We start from the raw sequence: 18755 nt of genomic DNA, 5'->3' as shown, positions 1-18755 counted from the left end.
AAGCCAGGTTTGAAATGCCATCTTGCAGGCAGGACCTTTAACTACAACTCCAGAGTTGTTATATATACTTTCTCTGGTTCCACCATTTTTAAATTGTTTCATTCCAAAATGGAAAAGCTCCCGACAGGGAGACCTCTCATACACATCTCCCTGAGCCCAGCAGCTGGACATTCATGGGATATAAGAGACAAATGTTTAGACAGTGATGATTCACATCCCAGGCAATCACATTTTGAAGGCTCCTTCTAGTCCTGGATTTTCAGGGCTTCTAATTATTTTTTTTAAATTTTATTTTAATCTTTTTTTCTCCTGCTGCAGATGTGTTGAGAGTGCTTACGAGGTGAGGAACTACAGGTTTGGTAAACTGGAGGGAGAGGGCCTGGGATTAAATAGCTGGATGCTGCTACCAGTAAAGAGAAGATGTTAGCTGAATTAAAAACAACCAAAAAAAGAGAGACCAAGGAAATTTATTTACTTTTTATCTATGAACAGTATGACATATAATTATAGACAGGTTTTGATACACAGGAAAACCCTTTTGTCAACCTTTTTTTTTTTTTTTTTTTTGCTAAATGAAACAGCACAATAATCTTTACACATTCATATTTTGTTTTTTCTTTTTTTTTTTCTTTACAATACACAGCTTTCTTGGGTTGAAGCAAACTGCAGGACAAATTGAGTACTGGTATATTACAGCTACTTACATCATTTAAGAACAGCAAATGGAGAAAAATAAGTTATTTAAATATTGATTTCATATACAGAAAGTGCACCTTTGTTAGTTGTTACATAACTTGCTTGACAGTTTTGATTCCCCAGAGGGTGTCAATTAAAGATAAAAGTATCTTGGACCAAGAGTATTATTTATTCTAAAAATAATACAGTACAACTGCACAGCTGTGACTTGGTGAATCGACCACTGTTGCTGCTCTTAGAGATGATGACCTGTTTGAATAACGCAATGTTTAATGCTTCTGATCATGCTCCCAGTTTGCATTGAAAGCCAGGCTCGTAAGAGAGCACAGGCAACTACGAGCAACCTTGCCATCTGGGTGGTAACAGCGGGTTATTGATCGAAGCTTATGATTATGATGGCATTCAGTAATATTTTGGGCTTGCTGCTTCTATTCTTAAATAGCTGTTTGAATTACAATGGTACAATGGATAGATACTTAACATTGTTAGCCTGAGCAGAGCAGGTTAGGATTCCAGCAGCAGGTTTCTTCTGTGCTTCCCAAGAGTTAATGAGCAAACTTTTGTTTAGAGCACTGAATGGTTGCAAGAAGATGTAAGAGGTTATGGCTCCCATACTGCAATGCTCACCTGCTAGGGAAACTGCAGCTGGGAAGCTCAAACACTGAGAGAAGCTTAAGGCTTTTTTAGATTAAAATATAAACTAAAATTGTAACTCAAGTAAGACCACAGAGTACAGTCCTGAAATGAACAACAAAGCAACGATTAAAACACACCAATCTCAAACTGCTCACTCTAGTCCTGATGGGTGTGATTTGGCTTCCCTGGGCTACAGAATCGTTTAAAAATTACAGCCTTACAAAGAGTGTTTGGCACACAGGTACAGTTTATTCCCATAATTCTCCTTCTGTTATTAAGAGAGGGGAAAGTAATTAATATGGGAGAACTTTGTTATGTGACTTGCCTTCCCTGCCACATGAGGAAATTTGTTTCCTTTTTTGTTGCATATAGTCAGCTTGGACTTTTCCCTTGCTCAAATATAGCTGCTGTCTACTTACTTCTACTCAGTTCTAGCCTCCGCCAGCAATCCCAGGAAGTCTCAATACTCTTTCCGTCTCCTGCTTACTGATAGTCACCACGTAAGCCTCAGAGAGGCTTACAAACAAGAACAGACAAATCATCATTATTAAAAAGACATGATTTTTTGTACACTTTTTTTTTTTTAGATTTTTACCAGCTGTGCAAAACACCTATGCTGTATATTTCCTGATGCTGCCACATAAGAACGTGCTGATTATCCACATACCCAGGAGAACGTTACAGAAACAGATCCAGAAGAGCTTTGAGAACAATTTCAAGTTACACCAGTGAATTAGTTGCCTTCACATGATGGTGTGCAGTAGACAGTGGTGAAATATGAAATGAGGAAAGTAAACCTAACACCTATCAATTCTACCAGGAGCCAAATTAATTATCATCTGCAGTAAAATGCATAGTTCATCTGACTTAAAACATGATCATGAAAGGACCATATGTAGTCAGGAATCCTGGAATAGCCACAATTTTTCATTCATCAATGTGAGACCATTTTATCAGGAAAAGTGTCATTATCTCAATATGAGGCTGTGATAACTGAGGCACCACACAGTGAGTGCCTTGTCTGTTTTTTTTACAGTTAGTTGATGTCAGAACTGATACTGGAAACAGTCACACATCCTGGCCTGTGCCCAGATTTCTTTACTCTCTCCCTTTACCTGCCAGAGGAAGCTTGCTTTGTCTTCCACGGGGCGTTTGCTCTACAAGAAGCTGAAGGACACACCATATATTGACCCCAAAGCAGAAGCTAGTTATGTGCTACTCATCATAATCTGTATTTGGTATATAAATCGTGTACCCATATAGAAAAATAAGATCTGTCATTAGCCACATATGCGAATGGAACGTTTGACATGGATTTAGGCAGGAAAATACTACATCATGGAAAAATGGTTCACCACATATGCCAGAACGATGCTCTCTCCCCGTGAGAGGTAACATTAAGACAGTCATGAGTGATATCAACTGTTGTAAAATCACAGTGTAATTCATGAAGTACTAGGATTTTTTTCCTCTGTGCAATGGAATTACAGGATCTGATGATTTCTATGGGACACAACTTGCTTTTTTGATGCATTTTATCTCCCACAAGTGAGTTTTCATTTGCAGAAACCCACTGTTTGGAATTGATATGGTCAGGATACCAAGTCAAAGCTGCAGCATAATGATTGACAATATAACACAGTACACAGAATATGATTAAAATGAAAAGCAGTTACATATATACAAGGCAGTATATCTTGGAACAGTTTAGTGACAACAGTAAATGCAGACTGTAGTGAACAAAAGTTAGCCTGACAACCAAAACCTAGCATAACCCTGCATCTGTAAAAGCATCTATACAACACAGAAGGTGTTATAATGAGGCATTTTATAGAAGCTACTTCAACCGGAAATCACCCTAAGTGCAGCTTGAGGGTGACAAGTTGAAAGAAGATTTGGGAAACATGAATACAGATAAGTGAACACTAGGTAACTGTTTAAAAGCTTATTTTAAGGCAAATAAAAAGCTGATTGCTAGGAAGCAGTTATAAAAATGACCTCAGCTCTGTACAAATAAAAAGAAGCTCTCTAACTCTCCGTGGGTTAGTTGCATTGGAGTGACAGAGATGGACCATACTGAAAACTAATTCCAGTCCATTAACTTTGGCCTAGCTAAAGGCTTTGTGGCATATTGGAACCTATACGAGGCAACAGCGAAGATGACTGGGAAGGGGGTTGTGTTTAGGTCTAGACTGCTAAAGTAAACTAAAGGCATTTGCCAAACAGCTTCTACTGGAATTTGCACCTTGGCTTGTGCCTGGTCTTTAGGACTGTCTCCAGGTACCTGGAACTTAGATGTACATAAAACCCCCGACCTAAAGAGTTCTCCATAGAAACAGGGCTTATTAGTAGTATTACTTTCACAAACTTGAGGAAAATGTGCAAGGGTCCCTTAATTCTGTGAAGCTGTCTGATTCTCAGGCCAACCCCATGCACTTTATGAAATAAGAATATTCTATGGGAGTGAAGGGGGAGGGAAGTACCACATCTGTGTTACCTGGTGGTTGCTTCTCTTCTTCAGTTGCCAAAGACAGCAATAGAAACATTTCATATCCTTTGAAGAAGATACCTGCCTGTCCTTGGGAGCCACTTCCTTGATCCCTTTAGCTATGTGAAGTAATTAGACCAATATTGGTGCAGGAAGAAGCAATGGATACTCGATCAGGCAATGCTACATTATGGAGCACATTAAATTGCCTCTGGATCAAGAGGTTTGAAGAGTCTTGCCGCTGCCAGGAGCTTGCTTATGTGCCTTTCCTCTGTGATGCCAGCTTCTTGAAGGCAAGTTTGTGACAGAGAAGGCACTTTGCTCAGTGTGTTGAATCCTGCTTCTGTGAGCAGGCTGGAATACATAGGTAGACCAATGGAAATCAGCCAGTCAGATACAGAGGTGATAAGTCCTGGGGATACAGGTTTTCGGCAAATTTCAGTGAGCCCTCCACTTGGAATCTGTACAGTAAAGAAGAAAAAAAAAAAAAAGAACCCTTAATGTTAAATGTAACTGCTTGTTTTACAGCAAGCCTTATAAGTCTTATTTCATTTTTTCTTCCTAACTGGCAGAATTTCATAGCAGATGTTTCAACTTCTCTCATGTCACATTTGTCAGTATGAAAGCAGTGTGGGTTGTAAGGCTAAGATCACTTGGCATAGGAGCAACAGCAACAATTTTGGCAATGCGGATGCAGTGGGCAATATTCAGCTGCTTGGGCAACCATCACAGGCCATTCTGAGTTAGTCTGAGATCAGTAAAAAATACCCAGTGACAAGACTGTCCAGGGTGTTCCGTTTTATTTCTCAGAAAGGCAAGAACACGCTAATTTTGCCTATTACCTCCTCAGACAGACCAAGTTCTCTTATAAAAAAACATAAAAGCTTTGACTGTTTCCCCCTCCTGCATTTCCTAAGGAGGAGTGGACAACAGTATAGTTTAAGAAATGAAAAAGGACTGTAAAACCTTTCAGATTTCAATACATGCCACCCTTAGCGAGCAAGTCTCTGTTACCACTGCTTGCAGTCTGCTTAGACTTTTAAGGCTATTATTCAGTCAAGAGGGAGGGTTATCTGCTCTCTGTTCAACTAATAACTGTCCTCCTTTGGGACAAGGGAATGTACCTCCTGCTCCTGTAGTACCCCCACATATGTTGTACCTGCTGGGTGAACACAGGGAGCACATTTGTCCCAGGACTTCGCAGGTATCTCCCTTCACCAGTAGTCAGTCTTTTTAAAAGTCTGCTCATAAATAAGAAAATTTGCTTTATGAAAATACTCACTGCCATGCGATGCTGCTTCCTCAGTTGCTTTACCCGGATTTGGTCCATGTTTGTGGCAACATCCTTTTCAGGCTGGTCCAAGTCTTCAGAGTACCTCTGTACCAAAGCCTCAGGAATGCCACAGCGACCATGCTGTGTTCACAGCCAGACAAAAAGGAGAGAGAACAGATGAAAGAAGTGTATCAATACAGACCGATCCGTGCAAACAGAGAGAGATGCAGGATGGGAGTAATAAGGAGCTTTCCTCAAGATTCCACGAAAACTGAAAAAGCAGTCCCTAAAGGAAGGACTGGACCTTAGGACTCCTTCCTTCCCAAAAAGATTTCCTAATTACTATGCTACCAATTCAGACTTCCTTGGAAGCACAAAATCTAATCCTGACTTCCTTTTTCAGCAATAATTCCCCACACCAGCAGAGAAAGAGACATTTCCATGCCCAGTGCCACCAAGGTAGCAGCGGCCTGAAAAGATGAAAGTTCAGAGTAAGTCTGAGATTTCTCAGTCCATCCATCTGTTCCCCCCACCCCGCCCTGAGTTACATTAGGTGTAAGGTGTGATAGTAAAGACAAACATAGTTATAGGATGTCTAATGTCCCAATGATTTATTGTTTATGTAGGTGGTCAATCACAAAAATAGAACAGATACAGTAAATGAAACACTATCCCTTGGAATGCTAGTAGAATAAAAACGCTTAAACAATGTCCTCCACTTACCTTGTCAGAGTATGGTTCTTCAGTAAGATCAATGTCTTCAGACTGCAACTTGTTTTCTATTACCATTTCCAGATCCATTCCTCTGCTACAAGAGACTTTTCTTGCCGAAGCAGGACCTAGCTTTATCACATGCTGCTGAACACTAGCAGTCTCTGGGAGCTCTGACAGCCAGGGCGGCAGTGGGCTAGGAGGCGTACTGGGCTCCTGTTCAGAAGATGTCCTATGGGCAGGTACTGCGTGACAATCAATGGGAGTGGATGAAGTGGCCTTTTTTACTGGCAAACATGGTGCTTCTAGGCTTGAGTAGTTCCCACTTGTGGTCGTGGGAGGATGATATAACCCATTAGAAAGGCGTTCTCGGCATTTTTTGGCAGGGACAGGTGGTGGCTGAGAAGGATTTTTTGGTTGCATTCTTGCCTCATTTGTGCCTTTTTGCTCAGCTTCTAGACCTCCCTTGAGGACTGGAGCATAATCAGCCCGTGCAAGGTCATGAAAACCTTTACTCTGTATTTCCAGAGGCGTCCTTGTTGCAGGATGTGTCACTAAGGCAGGCTGAGCTTCACAGTATTTCGGGGGGAACGGAACAGGCTTTCCACCTGCAGTCTCCCTTACAGAGCAGTCCAATTCCTTTGCTCTTCCCTTCTGAGAAGTAGCAGCTCCTTTACCCTGTTTAGCCATCAAGTCATCTACCGTACAGCTGCTTCCATGAGACTGGGGCAGCAGTGCAGAGCCGGGTGCCTTTTTCGCTATATCCAGTGAATCCTGAGGAAAAGAACCCACTTCCTTGCTAACATCCTGTAGGTTAGTATTGGATTCTCCCTGGAGATCATCCAGCGAGTGAGATCTTGGCCAGGTATCTACACCCTGGGGGCCATCCAGAGTTTCATAGCTCCGACAGACAGCAACCGGTAAACTTCTACGGTTCTTCTTCAGACCCGTAACAGCTGGAGGCTGGACAGAGCTCTTCAGAGCACGATGCGTGCAGCTGAACCGGCTTTCTTTTTCCCCTTGCTGTAGAGTTTCTATTGGCTTGCTCAGTGGAAGTGTAGGATAATTTGATAGCTGGTTTCTGCTGAAGTCCTTAAAGCTATGCTCACTGGCCGATTTTGAGGGCAGAAGACAGGTCCTTCGAGTTTTACCTAGAAGCAAATAAGTCACAATCCACCATAAAAAAATCGATCGATCAATCAATGTGCAGTGTACATAATGGATCACTTATAAATGCCTTTGAAATAAAATGATTTACTCTTGTCTTGTTAATGCTAAATGTACAGCTCAGTGCCATTTTAAGCATATGAATTTGTGAGCTTCACGAAGAACTAGTAGATGTGACCACGTAAGGAAAATACATTTCATATACTTAATATCCTTCCTACTCTGTGATTTGCAGAGATTTGGGGTTTAGCTCATGTAAACCCTTTTCAATGTAGAAATACCCTACAGTTAGAACTGATAACCTATACACATTGTAAGAACTTGTTTGACAGAAATAACTCAAAAGATCTACTGTTTTTTCTACTCTTCTAATTTTTTTAGTATATCAATAACTATGTTCACCTTCTAATGAAGTTTACAAGATTGCTCAGGAAAGTTGTTTTTTTTTTTAAAAAAAGATCCTGTTTATTAATTTTCATTACAAAGCGTGCCGATAGTCTTATTTAATCTCTTAAATGACAGCAAACTATTTGTAATGGCAAACCAGAGTGCAAAGAAGCGTTGTAAGATGGTTTTGCACCAGTCCTTTTGTAGTTACTCTTGGGGACAGCAGAGTTTTGTGGAGAAAGCCTTATACTATGAGATGGAGAAGTGTTTCAAAAGGCCTTTTCAAGTGTGACTAATCGGAGTGTTACTCTCATGTCATGGTGTTCTATCAAACTGTAAGGTCTTACAGATGTGGTATTTTATTATAATCACTTAAGACGAGATGATATGAATCAATATGAACTACATGGTCTTTGCAAGCTTTACTTTGTATTTTTATGATATGCACCACTGATTTTAAACAGTGAAGTCCACCAAATTTGCTTGACAAATCCTGATCAAAGGGACTGAGCTCATTAGACTATTCATTAGTATGAAATACAAGGTCATTTCTCAAATACTGCATAGATTTTTTTTAAATTATCTTTTTAACAAGACAGAAGTAAATTTGTCTCAAGCAGATGACCTCCCAGAATGACAGCACATCCTGAACAGTTATTCTTTTCAGGGTGACAGGGATACTTTCCCCTATGTACAGTAGGCTTTCTAAAATCAGGATAGATGGATAAAGCCTGAAATTTTATTTTTCCAATGGCGAAAAAAACCCAAAACCCAAAAATCCCAAACCAACAGATCCGGCTAAATGGTATCAAAGTCTGTAATAACCAGCTATCAATAGCTGCCAATTAAAGGACCAGTACCTTTCAGAGATCTGAGAAGTTTTGCTAACTTCCTTGCAACTAAATTAATCTGGTGTACTTTTAAGCTATAGGTGCTTTCGTCTCATACAGCTTGCCTTCAAAGCTTTATCCTGAAAGACGCTCAATACTCGGCTTTTAAATAATATACACTGCTTGCTTTGAGAATGAATGAAAGAATCTGTTTGACCTAAAAAAGAAATAGCTTGCTTTCTCTCTTTCTCTTGCCTAAGTATTCAGAAATCTAGCAAAGAAAATGAAGGTTACATTTAAAGAGAAATAAGGAAAACATGCACCTCAACAAAGCTGGTTGCATTTTCTGATATGCCAGCCAAGGTTATTCTATCTAAAATCAAGGTGTGCCTACAAGGATGAACACAAGCACACAGGAACTCCTTTCTCAGAAGCTGTATGGTTCACAGTTCAACTCAAGCTAAATATTACCGTTTCTCCAAAACACTAATAAAGACACATCACGCATTAAGTTGGCCCCCTTGCTACAACCCTGAGCGCAGGTAGCTCAGAGAAGTAGCAGAAAGACTTCTCTGTCTGCACCTTTCCATGGAGCTAGGCCACTGCCTTCTGAAAATAACTTAAAACCACATTAAAAAGACACGTGTAAGAAATGTTACATTCATTTCTTTAGTGCCTTCAGGCACTAATGTTAATATGCAATAAGTATGGAAAGGAGCGTTCTCTTTTCATTATTCATATTTTTTGCTAGTACATCTCTGACTTGTGCAATAATTCACCCACATTGTCTGGGGCTTGCTGTCACAGCTCACATAACAAAATCCATGTACCTTCTTTTCCATCTGAAATATTGATCAGGGGATATACTGGTTTTAGGAAGCACATTCAGGAACCTCAGCACTGAAAGAGAAGCTGTGAGAAATGCCACTACTGTGCAACATAAGCTCTTACCCTCATGGCTTCAGTATCTAGTAAACAACACTTCATTTCTTCAGAAATGGGATAGGCCTATGTAAAGCCAGTAGTCTGGGACTGGAAAGAAGAAGAAATGGGGACTAGCAGAAGGAAGAAGAGAAAAGCTTTGGGGAAGTACAATCAAATCTTCAGTTCATTCCAGCCCTGTTTTGCATCAAAATACAAATGTGGAGAGAATGGAAGTTCAAAACATTTAGTTTATAAAATATATAACTGAACACGCAATCTTGGTCTGCTTCAAAATGCTTTTTAAAAAGTGCTGAGTTCAATGCCATTGTTTTGTGTAAAGGATGGGTTCAGAATGTCATTTCTCTTACACAGATTTAATTCAAGATCAATACCAGCAGGGCAGCTGTGTTTTCTCTTTTTCTAGCTATTCCTTCCCTTCTCTTGACTGCCACATGTAACTTGATTATGCTTCTGAGACATTAAGAAAGGAAGGTAGTATTTCCTGAAAACAGACTTTTAAATACATTTTATGTTGTTTTGATGAAGTGGAGAGCTATATAAACAATGTCCACAACTGTAACATTCCCTCCCTATCTCAGAGAAAAAAAAAAAAAAAAAAAAAAGAGAAAAAACCTACAAGGGTAAAAGTGTAGAGTTAGTAAAGTTTAAAACACATTTTTAATGTTAACATTTTTGATAATAATTCATTCTTATGAATCTCTGGTACAGTTAAGCAGTCTAATGCCTTTCATAGTGCCGTCAACTGCAGTGGCATCTGCTTTAAATGTGTACAGAAGGACACAGGTGTCTGTGTGAAAACTAAGATAACAAAGGTGGTCCTTACTCAAAACAAATGGAAAGTTTTTATTGTTTCCAGGTTCGGGTCAAGCTACAGGCATACTTCAACTGCTTTGTTTAATGTTACGGTGCAGTTTTTGTTAAACAAAGCGCTGCTCACCTCTCATGATATGTCTTGTTATTAGAATACAGAGAAGGAACTTCTTGCTTCCCTGTCATCATTTGGCTCAGAAGAAAGGCATTATCTGGGGGAATATTTCCAGAGGCACCTGTGCTACAACAACAAATTTTCAGTGTTTCTCTTGGTACTTTTCTCTGTATGGAAGATCATCTTCAGAAATTTAATTACTCAAAATCAGACGCAGAACACATTCGGTGGCCTGTCCAGATCCCAGGTTGTATTAACTCCATTTTGGCACTGCTTTCTGTGGCTATATTTTGTGTGCATTTCAAACAGCTCTGCTGACACAACAAAGATGATGGCGTGGTAGACAATTGTAGCGTTATTGCTCTTTTTACTGATCACAAACTAGTAGAAGTGCATAATACATTTGGCAATGTGGCCACCTGTTCTGTTGCTTCCTTTTATGTGCTTAGGATGCCTACTTGGCACTAAGGAAATCTGGGCTCCAGTTTCTGAACAGATCAGATCACATCCTTATCCCACCTGATAAAGCCATGGTTTGTCTGCTTCTTCAGTGCTCTGTGCCTTGCATGTGCAATGTGCACCCCCTTCTCCTCAAAAGAGCTACACAGCACAACAAGAAAAGGTTCAAAGAAGCCAGGCATGATTAGGGGCACAAATGACCTATAAGGAATGGGCCTTCTCAGACTAGAAAAGAGATGACTTGGGAAGGAGTATGACAGAGATCTATACACACCATTAGGTACGGAGGTTCTAAGGAAGACCAGGGATGTTCATAAAGAGAAACACTTTCAGGCAAATGGATGAATGACAGGAAACAGTACTCAGTTTTTGAAGTCCTTCAATGATTCATTCCCCATAGTACCCTGGGAAGCACCAAACATGCTTGCTCAGTTCCTATACTGTTCTCTAGCTACGTGCTTTTGCCAGTCCTGTGAGAACTAGATTTCCAATACGGTTTCCAAATGTGTCTCAGACAGGCAATGCTTGCACACAAAACAAGGCCAATAACTGTACCATTGTCAGAAGTCTGAAGGAGAGCTTGCCCTCCTCTGCCTTGTTTCAGACCAAGAGGACTGGACTATATGGCCTAATGGTCTGACCATGGATAGTGGCTTTCTGCTCTTAACATTCTTCCTGTCTAACACTGAATACGTCACAAACTTGTATGGTCCTTGCTCTCTGTAAATTAGAATAAAATCACAATGCTGCTGTAAGTACATTGTGGATACCTATGAGAACACCCAAATATTTCTGCAGTGGCACCTTAAGAAGTACCTATAAAAGACACGTCTGTACCACTGCCATAGTACATAGCAAACCATGTTCTAGCCAAAATGTAAGAGTGGCTCTGAAATCTTGAACTGATGCCAAAAGGTCCAACAATAGCCCAAAACACGACACTACACTAGTCATCAAAATATTATGTATAACCATTCCCCATAAAATCTGAAGACCAAGATCTTCTCAGAATGCATTTCCCCTTTACGAAATGCAGTTTATTATTGTTGATCTGCACATTAAGATGTTTATACTACACAAATTATTTTCCTTATTTTAACAGATAAGAAACCAATGTATTTTTAAAACAATATGCATATAAACAACTATGGTCCATGAACTTTGCAAAGAAGGTGAAGCACATTTCAGATTAACCAGCCTTGAAAAAATCTCTGAATGAATCCCATACCAAATGTTCTTTTTATAATGGTTTTCAAAACAAGCACTAAATGCCTTTGTGAGCAAAAATGATGCAAAATGCAGCAAGGCATACATAAAAAGCAATATAAAAATCATCACTGGTACTTCACATTCTGCAAAACTCAGAAATATTGGTTTAAATGTAATAGTAAGTATCTAAGCAGATAGGCAATGACAATTGCTTTCTAAAGATTTCATTATATTGTTAAAATAAGGAAAATGTACAGGCAGCAATTTAACCTCAGTGTTACAGCTATCATTATGATGGCACATAGAGATAAAAAGGAAAGAAAGTTACTATATCGTCACATATGCCATATATTTAGCTATGATTATATTCCAGTATGCCTACTGTATAGGGATTCATCATATTCAAGAAAAAGATTCTCTCCACTTTCAGGAAACTAGTCTATTGCTGATTTCAGGCATTCAGCTTCAAAGCAAATTGCAATTTTCTTCAATAAATGGTTACTTCTGAGTGGCAGACTGACAGAAAATGCATATACTAAGAGAATAATCTTTAGCTTATATTTTAAATTGGAAAAACAGCCACTACAAAGGGGCATACAGTATCTCTATTTATTCTGTTCTTGTTTTTCTCCCTGTTTATGCTGGATGTGATGAAACCGGGTAGTCTGAGGCTAAGCCACGGATCAAATGCTTGGAGTGATAATACCAAACTCAAACCAATTTCATCTGTTTTATTATTTCATCCCTAATGACAAGTTTACACCAATCCTCAAGTAAAGCATGCTCAGCACAACCACTTGATTTCTTCAGAACAGAGTGAGCAATCTCTGTTCATCTGCCTTGGTAATTTTTCCGTGTATCACCTTTCACTGATTCAAGACAAGGTAACGGAATTGGTATCTTAAACTTTTTTTTCATAGTTTATTTCCTTGCCAACTTCTCCATTAATTTAACTTGCTAGTGTTCATACACTAAAATGTCCTAATTCTCTGCAGCTGGCGTCTGATCAGAGCAGAATGCAACATGCAACCTAAACAAACACTAAAATATGGCCTAAAACAGAGAACATTTTTTCTAAACAGTTTTTTTAATGGATTTAGAAGAAATCCTCCTAATCTCAACGGAGTTCAGCAACTTCTCTATTGCCAATGGTCCCTTAGACACTGGCTGTCAGAATGTAAGTCGTGCAAACCTCATGAGGCACAGTTGCATGAGAATATGATAGGGAGCGGAGAAGGCAGGCAACGGCAGTGAGGGCGCCTGCTGCCTTAGGATAACAAAAGAAAGATGATTTGTGAAATGTGATCAGTTTCCTAGCAATGCAAATAAATAAATAGTAACAGTAGCAATGAAAACCAATGGCTCAAGCCAAGAGGGAAAGAGGCATTCAGAGCAAAGGAGAAAATCAAGTGTGAAGTAGCTTGTGTTAGCTAGGAATAGGAGCAGGAAGCAAATGAAGCCATCTACTGAAAAAAGGCTGCAGGGATTATAGGGGTCATTGCTGTCACCATTACCATTCTCCAGGTTTTCACTGCTTTCGTAGCAGCCAGAATCCCGAGGAGAGCATCCGGTTAGGCCTTGGCCTTCAATGAGAAGTTTCTCCTGAGATCCTGACTGGTCGCTGTTACCTAGAGGATGCGAGAATACAGTGAAAAACAGGCAAACAGAAAATCTGGCTCAACTTCTCAACCTTGCATTTCCAACACCACTATCTTGTGTGTCCAGAGACGGGCAACGGAGCTGGGGAAGGGTCTGGAGCACAAGTCTGATGGGGAGCGGCTGAGGGAACTCGGGGTGTTTAGCCTGAAGAAAAGGAGGCTCAGGGGGGGACCTTATCAGTCTCTACAACCACCTGAAAGTAGGTTGTAGCACAGCAGGACAACAGTCTCTTCTCCCTAGTAACAAGTGATGGGACAAGAGGAAATGGCCTCCAATTGCACCAGGGGAGGTTTAGATTGGATGCTAGGAAAAATGTCTTCACTGAAAGGCTGGTCAAGCATTGGAACAGGCTGCCCAGGGAAGTGGTTGAGTCACCATCCCTGGAGGCATTTAAAAGACCTGCAGATGTGTCACTTAGGGGCATGGTTTGGTGGTGGACTTGGCAGTGCTAGGTTGACGGTTGGACTTGATAATCTTAAAGGTCTTTTCTGACCTAAACAATTTTATGATTCTGTGATCTTTTCTGTTGCATTAATTGTACAGATCACTGTTTTAGAAAAGAGTGAGCATTAGGAACAGCCATCACAAATTTTGGAAAAATTCATCCTGTTTGGTAAAGGATTAAGCAACAGCTTCAGCACGAGTGTGAGGGAGCAGTGTGGTACATAATGAAAGCAGAATGGACTGCATGTGCGCCTTAGCTGCCTTGGGGCCAAGTCCTGCAACTTACAGCCATGGAAATGTATTTAAAATGATGGTGTCAAAGTTCTTTCTAAGACTGAAAAAAACCCCAACACCCCAAACAAAAAGCACTGAAAAGAACCAAATCAAGTGAATCAGAATAAAATCCTAACCCTGACCTACTTTCCAGAAGGGACCAAGAGGAAGGATCAGGAGTGGGTCTGGCAAAGTTAGATACTGTCCCCTAAGAAAGGGGAAGCAACAAGGGAGAGACCAGTGGTAAAAATTCCTTCCTTCCTTGGTCTGTGCAAAGAGCCAATGCTCAAGTGTGGTCCACCCAGGCAATATAGGCTGGATTCCAGGAATTTAGCCAGAATGTTTGGTCAGAAATCTTATTTTGTAAAGAAACTAAATCTAGAGCTGAAGATACAGAAAACTAACTTCATGATGTAAGGATACAGTTTATGTTGAGGGTTTTTTTTTCCCCCTGCAATAAAATGTCAGAAACAGCTATTCCTATTCTCAGCACATGAAAGGTAATTATGGGGTGGAACTAACTGCTGTTGCCCCTCCCAGGTTCCAGCTGTCTGATCCCCACTTCTCTTTCTCCTCATCACCCTGACTTGGAGATGGAATTTATACTTTCCAACCACCACATCACAGAGTTCTTCAAGTCTTCAAACTAAAATTGAAGGGCCCTAAAAAAACAATTGTTACTTCAGGGAAACGAGCATTCTAAATAGGTCTGCAACTAATGAAGAGAAGCTCATATTAGGTGATGAAAAGCTACTCTGATGTAAGTGCAACTGCAGTTTTACTGGGGGGTAGAGGGGGGTGGAGAAAGTGTGGATGCCCTTTTGGGAAATGCAACGAACAAGAAAGCTATGTGTCAGTGAAAACTCAGGCCACACAGTACTGTCTACAGATACTAACCACACATCTCCCCGTAACAGAACTAAGCATTGCCCACTTAATAAGCAGCTGCTCAAATTGCTGCTATGGCAGTGTAAGCTAAAACATTTTGCAGAGAAGCAGCTGAGAAAGCCCTCACACAATCCATTCCGCTGATTCTGCTCAGTGGGACACTAAACTTCTGCTGACACTTAGGGATGAGAGGGAAATTCAGTACTGTCTTAGGTTGCTGCAGCTAGGTATTGAGCACATCTAAATTCCTGTCTCAAGCGACATTTGCTATTCAAATGATTCTACTCTGCCATGGCTCTACCATGACTACCGTGCAGATGGTGCAGTCCCGCTTCCTCCTGTGTGGCAAAGACACCATCGAATTTGACTGCCATGGCTTGCTCTGCTTTCCCTCATCTTTGCAACCCCTTGCCTAGGACCATCTGTACGATGGGCAGAATTGCACTGCTGCACCTTATTCAGTCACTGCCTTTCACTCTTTGCGCTTGACTGACATATCTTCTCCCTTTACAAATCACTGTGTTGTCATTTGTACAACCTGAAGCTACTAGTACAATCCTGCAATTCACAGTCCAAGAATCATACACACGTGCAGGTACAATAAGAGAAAAAATTAATTCACATTACCCTTCTCCACAGCCCTCTGGGCTTTGATCTTTTTCTTATCTTTGATAACCTCAGTCTCTTCCCTGTAGTCCAGAAGTTTCTTCTATCCTATTCTCCATGACTCAACTTCTTATTTTGAGTAGGTTATCTTAGGATTTATTCCCAGATATCACTATTCTAAAGAGTGCGTGTTGTACATTTGACATTGCTTGAGTAAGTTGGGTAGCAGGGCTTACATGAACAAAAGAATTCTGGCAGAACAAATGCAAGTCTTGAGTCACTCCTCAAAAATCTACATTTTGTTACACAGGATTACCCTGGAAATAACTAGATTAGGAAAAAAAAAAGATCAAAATCCTGGAACCATTTTTCTGATTTAAGGGGTTCACAACATTCTTGGCAGAGCTCTAGTTAAAACTGAAAACCTCAAAAATCCCACATACTGTCATACTCCTGTAGAAGTTCCACTGCTGTGAGGAGAACTGCTCTGTGTTCAGGATCTCGGATGTTCAGTTCATCTAAATCTTCTTCTTCTAGAAGCTTAAAGGTATCCAGATCTTCATAACCATTGAACAGAAAAGTGGGCATGTGCTCCTGCATAAAAGGGGAGAAAAAAGGAAGAAGAAGAAAAAAAAAAAAGCTATAAGACAAAATATTTATTCAACTTCTTTTGTCAATAAAGATACTAGAAGAGATTTTCACAATCTTCAAAAAAAAGCAGTAGTTTCACAAATACAAACCAGTGTAAACCAGCAAAATTATAGGATTATAGCTTGCATAAAGACTGCTCAGAGTTCAGGGAGGTAGCTGTGCCAGAGCTAGAATGCTGCACACATTGCTGTGTTTGGAATGCACTGTATTAAATGGTCTGGGTAGCATGCTACCTGGATACACAATATGGCATGGCTCTGTATGAAGCCAGAAGTACAAAGGGTGAATGACAGCCTCACCAGTTTACCCCTAGCTCTTCTGAACAGAAATATGGAAAAAGCCTTCATCTTTTAAGACAAGGTAACTGTTGTTATTTTACACTTTTTCCTTGCTTTTGCAGTGTGCTAGCTAGCAGCCATACTATACAACGATTTACAGTCTCAGAGTGCATACAAACTTGCAGCCCACAGCTCTTCATCAAACCTGACAGGCACTTCTCCCTGGCCTCAGCTATTTTCCCTCTGCAGCTAAGACCTGATTCTGCTAAGTGATGTCATGATCCTTAGGATTACGGATCTGGTGTGCAGCTTTAAAAACAAACAACTCCAAAGGTGTGGCCCCCTTCTCACAAGCAAAACTGAAGTGTAAAGAGAAAGAGAGAATCTGGACCTTTAAGTTGATGCGATCCAAGAGATCCTCAACTGACTTGGGCTGGGGTGGTCTGCTTTTCCGGCGTCTCCTGGTAGGCCGCTTCGGCTTCTCTTCCTCTTCATTTAACACATCCACATAGATAAATTTGAAAGTGCCAACTTTGTTGTTCAACAGGCCCATCCAAGTGCCCATGGGGGGTTTGCTGATTATATCAATGATGTCACCTTTCTGCAGACCAAAGAAACAATAAAGCTATTTAGGCATGATTTCTGATGGATACTCAAGCAGTCCCTTTGATTTTCATATACACAGAATGGACAACACTCTTTAGTTTTCAAAAGGTTAACTACAGCTCTTGCAAAAACGTCTGATGGTACTTGTTTTACAAATGGAAGAAAAGGAAATTAAGTGACATGCCTAAGACCACAGAGCAAGTCAACAAAAGAACCTGAAATGGACCCCAACTGCCCAGATTCACAAACCTGCTTACACCCCAGCAGTGCAGCACTGCTGTTTTGTACAGACGTCTCTAAGCTATGCAGCTATCTGAAACTGGGGCAAGTAAGAACATACCCACTATATATGGGCACAATCTCACATCACATCTCCTGAGGAAAGGAGTCATATGCAGAAGAAACTGCGCAGCACTATTGCTCTTCCTAATGTGCTCCCAACTACAACTAAGAAACGGATGCACACCTGTTTTTGTATCCTCGAAGAGATTACCTCATGTACATTTGCTTTAATAGGAATTAGCTGCTGTCAGAATTTCAAGTAATGAATCTAAGGAGTCGGATAGTTCGAATCAAATACAGCACAACTAAAAATAATAAACGCTGATACCCAGAAAGATTAAAGGGGGGTGACAACGCACAGTTAGCAAAGCAATTCAGTATTAGCTCAAAACAAGTTGTATTAACTGAAATGGCTTTAAGAGACACTATGTGCAGGCACATCCACATTTCTTCCAAGGATTTTGAAAATTTTTCCATTGATGGACTAATTCACTGTGGCAGACAAAGTATTTTTCCAATCTTTAAAACAAAATCCTTGCAAAATGGAAAGGAATTTGTGGCCCATTTTTATTTTTCCAGAAACAAAAGACGCAAGCATCTTTCCTCGGATGTGGAGAAATACTAATACTTACTTATGTTCTACAATATTTTGCTATAATTCAAGCAAATCTTAAATGTGCCAGAATAAGATAGGTTAAAGGGCTTCAAAAAACAAATGTAAACTCATTAAAAGGCTAAGAATTTTACAGCTCTTGCAAAGGGTTCTCAATTAAGAATTTTGCCAAAATAAATGTTTAATCCCTTAAAAACAGATAAAACTGGTACCTTGAGCTTCAGAGAGTCCGTATCATAAGGACTTGGAGTAAAATCAGTGTGAACCCTGGCTCTTCCACAAAAAGGTCCTCTGTAAGGAGGCTCTTCATCATCACCGTCTTCTGATTTAACGCTCTCCCTGTTGCTGGTTGAGGAATCTGTTGTGCTTACGGTCTGACCACCTGTGTGAGAGACATAGTATCAGTCGACAAAAAAGAATCTCTTTCTGAAGAAAGTTCAGAAACAGAGGCAAGACAGAAAATGTGTCTTCTTTCTACAAACCATGGTAATCAAAGTTACAAGTCCTTAAATGCTGCTATTTCTTACATACACATGTGACAGGATAATTATCTACTTTGCACTCCTGTTTTCCCCAATTCAGCTCCTCAATATTTATCGGCAAAACTGTTTAACTACTGTCTCATCTATGGTACATCACAGGAGATGTCATCTTTCTGGGAGTTTTGCCCCTGAAAAAGCATAGTCCTGTGAGGAAAATAAGCTCTGAACCCTGCATGAGGGTTGTAGA

General features: G+C 40.2%; 1 protein-coding gene across 13 annotated transcripts in view; it reads right to left on the bottom strand.

Moving 5' to 3' along the window:
- Positions 1–448: 448 nt before the first annotated feature.
- LOC130151160 (SAM and SH3 domain-containing protein 1-like) overlaps positions 449–18755 on the bottom strand; it is a 569478-nt gene continuing 551171 nt past the window's right edge. For all 13 annotated transcript variants that reach the window (XM_056342993.1, XM_056342991.1, XM_056342992.1 and 10 more), the window contains 7 exons: positions 18239–18408; positions 16917–17126; positions 16040–16190; positions 13241–13354; positions 5817–6955; positions 5103–5234; positions 449–4281 (listed from right to left, as the gene is read on the bottom strand). In XM_056342993.1, coding sequence (XP_056198968.1) covers positions 4021–4281; positions 5103–5234; positions 5817–6955; positions 13241–13354; positions 16040–16190; positions 16917–17126; positions 18239–18408 — 2177 coding nt within the window. In that variant the 3' untranslated portion in view covers positions 449–4020. The remainder of the gene's footprint in view (positions 4282–5102; positions 5235–5816; positions 6956–13240; positions 13355–16039; positions 16191–16916; positions 17127–18238; positions 18409–18755) is intronic.

This window comes from Falco biarmicus, chromosome 6 (genome assembly GCF_023638135.1).
Source record: "Falco biarmicus isolate bFalBia1 chromosome 6, bFalBia1.pri, whole genome shotgun sequence".
Taxonomy (NCBI): domain Eukaryota; kingdom Metazoa; phylum Chordata; class Aves; order Falconiformes; family Falconidae; genus Falco; species Falco biarmicus.
Note: the sequence above shows the minus strand (reverse complement) of the source record. Positions and strands in the feature narration are given on the sequence as shown.